A 6,454-nucleotide genomic window follows, 5' to 3' on the forward strand; every position below is an offset into this window, starting at 1 on the left:
CTTAAAAAATACTCAAATATAAAAAGTTTTATTTAAAATTTATTTTTTAAAATTTAAATAAACTCATCATATATCTGAACACCCCATAATTTTAAAAAATAATAACATGAAATATTTCATTATTTTAAACACTTTATCAATATTTCTTTTTTTTCTCTCTCATTAGGTGTATAATAACATTTCTAATTATATTTATCTTATTTTTAACATTCAATCAACATTTATCATTTTTCTCTATCTCTCTTCTTATTAAACAATGACTCATTCATCTCATTTTTTTATCAATCACTTTAACCTATTTTTTTAATCTCTCACGGCCTATTGCATCACATCACATGTATGTCATATCTATTATTTTCTCTCTATATATGTCTCTTTCATGGATTCACCCTAATCCATCCATCTATTTTTTTTCTATTTTCTCTCTAGGTATAGAATAAAATTTTAAATTGTTGAAATGTATTTATCCTTTTTATATTTGAGGGTAGAGTACTATTACACAAACACGCACTTTTTAAACACTTATCAATACCCATATAATTTTTCTTTATGTCTCTCGTCATGCTAAATCATAATATCTATAATATATACCTATACTTTTTTTCTTTTATCTCTCACTAAGTATATAATAATACATTGGATGTTTATGAATACTTTTCCTTGGCGGAATTGTCTATGTTGCTCTAGTTGAGACATGACCTATCTGAGCTTATCAACTTTTATATTTGGTGGTACTATCTATGGTGCACACCAGTTGAGATGTGGTGTGTCGGGTTAATAATGTTTTTTTTATCAGCTACAAAAGTATTCATTAGAAAAAATGGTACAAGTGGTACTACGTACCAATATCAAATACAAGCCTGTCTGTTATAGAACAATCACTACCCTAAAAAATCTGGCATAAAACAAAAAGGTTATTTGAATATTTGTGGTGATGAGAAACCACAAATACTTAATAGCCCCCTATTGGCTTAATAACGGTTAGTTGGCTTCTCGTAATATTTCAATTTCCATCGATTTCTACTTCTGAATTATTCAAAAATTTATATTTAGAAATATAAAAGGAATTTAAAAAAATTGACACACACCATGCATTTTCTTCAGATTATCAAGTACTATTCGAATATGATTTTTAAATAATTCAGGACCGGTGCCCAAACAGTTACAAAAATTTCCCTAGTGTCATCAAACTAACTAAAACCCTATTTTTAGCCAAAATATAATTGTAAAAAAATTATTTTTACTTAGAATATTAACTATAATTTAAAAGCATTTTTTGATAATTTTTCGGCAGTTGTCTAGATTTCTTTAAAATTACCAAAAATACCCATGACCTTCTAAGATTAATCATCAACAAAGTTATTAAATACTTCATACCAATAACACAATTAAAAAATGAACTAAATTATTTTTTTTTAAAAGAAAGTAAAAAAAAAAAAAGAAGCCTGCATCATTAAAGTAAAAGAGATATTACCTAGGATAATACCTTCAATAAAAATAAATGTTTAGAATATGTGTAATAAAAATATATTTAAATATTATTGACATATCTATTAATATATATTTATTAAAATTTAAACTGAATAATTAATAATATATTCAAATTTTAAAATAATATAAAAAAATTAGTCCTAGCTATATATAAATTACAAAATGCGAACTTAATATCCTTGAAAGACACATATTTATTAGCGGATATGATAATATAAAAAAGGTCGACAAATTTGAGGCCTTATATATAGGATGATTCTCCAGGTAAAGTTTAACTGGTTATTATATTACATTTATTTACTATTGATATCTGACTTATGTTATAGAGTTCAACAGTGTTATGCTTATTGGTCTTCCTAGACACAAGATATGACTATGATAGACCGTTACATGTTCTGATATAGGTGTTGATTATTGATCCTAGAATACTTGGCTGCACTCGGTTTGCTACAGACAGATAATCATCAAAGTGACACAGCGAAAACGTAATGGAAACCATCCACTATATTTCCTTCCTAGAAAAAAAATCTCTTTTTTCATTACATGCAGTTAGCTTTCGATCCTTTGTGTATATATTTAGGCACGATGTATTCAATTTTATTTTTATATTTTGAATGTTTTGATTTGTTCTCAATCAGATACTAGAATATTTTAGTAGTGTGTTTCATCAATTCGTGGACAAATAACTTAATTTGTCAAGTGTAGATTATTATTCTAGTAGATGAACGGTTATTAAGGAGAAAAAGAGGTATGCGTGAGCAAAAGGAAAAAAAAAAAGAACTCAAAATCCTTTGACAAGAAACTCATCACTGATGACTAAAAATCCAAAAGGAAATGCTTGCAAGTCCATCTTAAATATCTATAAATAACTGTCACAGTTCAGAAGAGAAAAAGGTCACTAAAAGCCAATAAGAACAGGGCATCCATTTAGAAAATTCCAGTGAGAAGATTTGCAGCAGTGGAGATAGCTGCTCCAGTGATGGCACATTGCACAATCTGCTCATGAGTGGAGTCTTCCAATGTAAGTGCAAGGGTCGCCCCAGTGATTGCTCCAGCAACTGCACTGTTTTTCTGCATCAAACATAATACAGATTATGATGTTATTATTGTTATGAACATAATATTTTATGATGGTACTAATGTTTTTTTTTATCGACAAATATGACAAATATTAGTTATTAGAATGTTAGTTTTTGTTATCAGAAGGATTGAACCCGTGACTTTTCCTTTCTCCATTCCTTTCTTCCTTAATCAGTGACCTTTCCTTTCTTCCTTAGTAATCCAACCCACCTTATATCTTGTGATGTTACTAATGTTATGAACACTAGAAGGCAGAGATATATCAAATGGCACTATGCTGATTGCTGAGCACAATACAAATGCAGTATTTTTATCATTCACAGGAGAATGACAATTATGAAGGTAAAAATGGTCCACAAGAAGGGATCAAAATATCCCAAAAATAGGTATTGTTGTTCCAGCAACTTAAAAGTGTAGGATGAGATAGATGTGATGTTCTGCCACATAAGTTCAAATATTTAAGTATATTGTATTATGGTTGAGATCATGAGATGTCAAATTTAAACTCATAAAATATACCGAGAAAAAAATAAGTATTACCCAGTCATGAGCTCCACGAGCTTCCTTTAGCCCATATGTGAGACCTGAATACAATCCTGCAGCCACTCCTGCATTCAACAGAATCTTTAAGGTTCATATGTCCTATAAATAGGGAAATTTGCGTTTAAAATTGTGCAATACAGGAAAATAACCATTTAGAATAAACACAGAACATAAACAAGAGGAAAGCAGAAAATGTTGAGACTCAATTAAGCCTTGCAACTTTGGCAAATTTAAGTTATTACAGAGCTAAAAACAATCACTATTCCTTTTAGCAAATTCAAATTTTAATATAACATAAGCAAGTGGTAATGTTTCATTACCCCACTGTAAGGACTCTTTGCCCGTGCTCTTCACCTGAGGATGAGAAAAAAGAAAAGAGAAGAGACTACACAATTAACAGAACGGCAGGCGTTGAAGGATTATGTTTGAAAAAAGTATATATAATATTATAAACTCACCATGGCCTCAAGAGATTTGTTACTGGTCTCTCCTAAATGCACAAAACAAAAATTAGAACAAAATATCAATGTTTTCCCAACTTAAAGCTTTCCTCCCCACAGAAAGTAATAAATTCAGCATAACAATGAAGAGATTGACATAAAAAGACTTGGACACAATTTCTTTTCTTTCTCTCTTTTTATTTTTGGTGGAGATAGGGAGTTGTCAATCTATTTTCTACTCCAATTCTTTGAAATATTCATATTAGACCCACACTTCATTTGAGAACTGAACAAGAGCAAAAAGTAATTGGATGTAGTTATTAAAATTATCACTGATAATGAATCGGGCATGGCATGTACCTTTAAGACCTGGCAAACGATTTTTCTTGGCGCTTGAAATTTCTGGTGGCAAACCTCCACTATTATCAGCCCCGGTACCTACGATTATGAATAGTTATCATGCACAGCAATACATCAATATCATTGCATAATATTCGTATGTTTTATTTGAGCAACGATTTTTTAACACCCAACTTTTTCAAACATCTAATTAACACTCATGATTTCTATATTTTATCTTCCTATCACATCCAATCATCTATCATATTTATTCTTTTCTCTCTTTTATCTGAATAGGTGTCAATTAAGTTTTTTTGTCCAAAAATCGTTTTTGTTTCAAATTGGATCAACATTAGTTCTGCTGAGAGAGAAAAAAGTTATTCTTTTTCAAAGAAAAAATATATGAAAATTGATTTATCAAGACACCAGAGAATTACATTACATTACATAACATAACATTTCCAATCAAATCTTTAAATCTAATCAATGAATGATTTGTTTAAACTTAAAAAAATAATTTTAAAATAAGTGTTTTAAAAAAGTGGGGTTTTATTAAAAGATGAGATTTGTTTCTCAAAATAACCAGCAAATATCTTTTCTTTTGTAAGTAGTAAGAGTTTAGAGAATCACACTAAGAATACATAAAATTACTTATTTTATTAGAATAAGTATTTTTTTTTCTAAGAAATAAATTTAAACAAACTTCCTGCGTGTTATTTTATATAATAATGAATCATGATAATTTACATATTTAAACATGAAAAACAGCAAGTGGAGGAGTATTGCACCGTCAATGGCTGTGAAATAAGCCTCACGGGACACAGCTTGAACCGCTCCTATCTATACAGTGAAAGAACACACGATCAACAAGCCATGAGAGACAGAAATAGAGAATTAAAACAACAATGAGAAATTAATTGGTTCAAGATGCATATATGCATGCATGCAAACAACAAAATACAGAAAGAGAGAAAAGGGTATATGTAGATATACTCCAGCAGCTTTGACGAAGCTCTCAAAGATTCGATTGAGAAGAGGGTGTCCAAGGTCTAAGAGTCCCTTCTTATTAAAGTTACAAAGCTCATCAAGCAGAGACCGAGTCTCCAAGTCACTGCTCGTGTTCAGGTTCATCTTAACTAATATAAACTACTGATTCAAGATCTCTCTGAGATTCACTTGGTAAGAGAAGAAAAAGGAAGCAAAGTGTTGGTAATAATAGCAACAAAGGGAGAGAGAGAAGAGATAAAAGAAAGAAACCAACAGAATTTTAGAGAAGTGGGTTGGAGAACACGTGTAGCCACACGTGGCGCTTTTCTGAGAAAACGAGAATGCGAAGTTGGTGGCAACTCATTTGCAACAGATTTGACACTTAGAATACGAAGTGATATTTCTGCAACTCCTTTCCTTCCACTCACTACACTACTAATTCTAGCTACTAATCACTGGTTAATGCCTACGACCGAGTCCTCTTCTTCAGATTTTATTTTACAAATTGAAGTCCAATAAGAGCCTCTTTCAACCTTCAATAGATACAGTTTAACCATTTCATAATTTTGAATTATTTATCTCTTCTTAATTAATCTCATAATGTTAAAATCATAATTACTCTAAATCGTGTAGTGTTTATTTATTAAAAATACTTACTACCTCCTACCTAAAAGTATTAACATTTTGACTTTTTTATTTCAAAATAACTGATATTTTATAAATTTCAAGTCTTATTAATTATACTTTCAAAATATCTCAATATATATATATATATATATTAAATAATAAGATTTAATACTTAACAAAAAGAATATTACATTTGTAACCTATATAAAAAATGTATTAATAAGAAAAACTACATTTATATCTAATGTCAAATAAAATAATTTAAGCTAAATACATTAATATTTTAGACTTACTAAATATCCCTTAATGTATATACAATAATATTAAACATTGATAATTTTAGAATATAATTAATAACATTTTGATTAATGTTAAATTTCTCTATTGTAATTTGAAATATTTGAAGAGCTTACGAAATTCAGAGTATCAGCTAAATACATAATTCATACTTTGATGTATTAATGTAAGAATATTCTAATATTTAAAAAATCCAACATTTTGCTTTAAAAACTCTTAATAAAATTTATTAATATTTAAAAAAATTGTTTGATAACACGTCAAATTTTATAATCTTAAGCTCAAATTTATCTAAAACAGATAAGATGATATGCAATATTTAATCCACTAACACCAGCCTAGTAGTTATAAATTTGTTCGCACGAGGACATAAGTTCTATGTTTATTGCCGCGAATGTAAAAAAACAGCATGCAGTATTTTATCAATGTTTCATATGTATTGGTAACTATTGTTATTCGTTTTTAGCATTGTTTCTGTCCGTAAATTTGAGTAAAAGGATGTTATCAAGGCATAGTTTTTTACCGAAAACTTGAAGCCACCTGATTTCAAAATAATCTTATCTGAGCGTAGTAATTAGCATAGTCAAACACTTTTTTTAATCTCTGATCATTTATATTTAGTCCTTACTAAAAACACCTTCAGCATCTGC

The 6,454-nt window shown here is 29.1% G+C and overlaps 1 protein-coding gene across 1 annotated transcript; it reads right to left on the minus strand.

The window, feature by feature from the left end:
• Nucleotides 1-2,286: 2,286 nt before the first annotated feature.
• LOC100305849 (uncharacterized) lies at nucleotides 2,287-5,079 on the minus strand. The gene is made up of 7 exons (NM_001250681.2): nucleotides 4,887-5,079; nucleotides 4,682-4,733; nucleotides 3,915-3,992; nucleotides 3,573-3,604; nucleotides 3,435-3,468; nucleotides 3,112-3,179; nucleotides 2,287-2,562 (listed from the first exon to the last, which is right to left on the minus strand). The coding sequence occupies exons 1-7, from the start codon at nucleotides 5,022-5,024 to the stop codon at nucleotides 2,419-2,421; spliced, it is 546 nt and encodes a 181-aa protein (NP_001237610.1). The 5' UTR covers nucleotides 5,025-5,079; the 3' UTR covers nucleotides 2,287-2,418.
• Between the last annotated feature and the right edge of the window lie 1,375 nt (nucleotides 5,080-6,454).

The sequence above is a fragment of the Glycine max genome, chromosome 15 (assembly GCF_000004515.6).
Source record: "Glycine max cultivar Williams 82 chromosome 15, Glycine_max_v4.0, whole genome shotgun sequence".
NCBI classification, from domain to species: domain Eukaryota; kingdom Viridiplantae; phylum Streptophyta; class Magnoliopsida; order Fabales; family Fabaceae; genus Glycine; species Glycine max.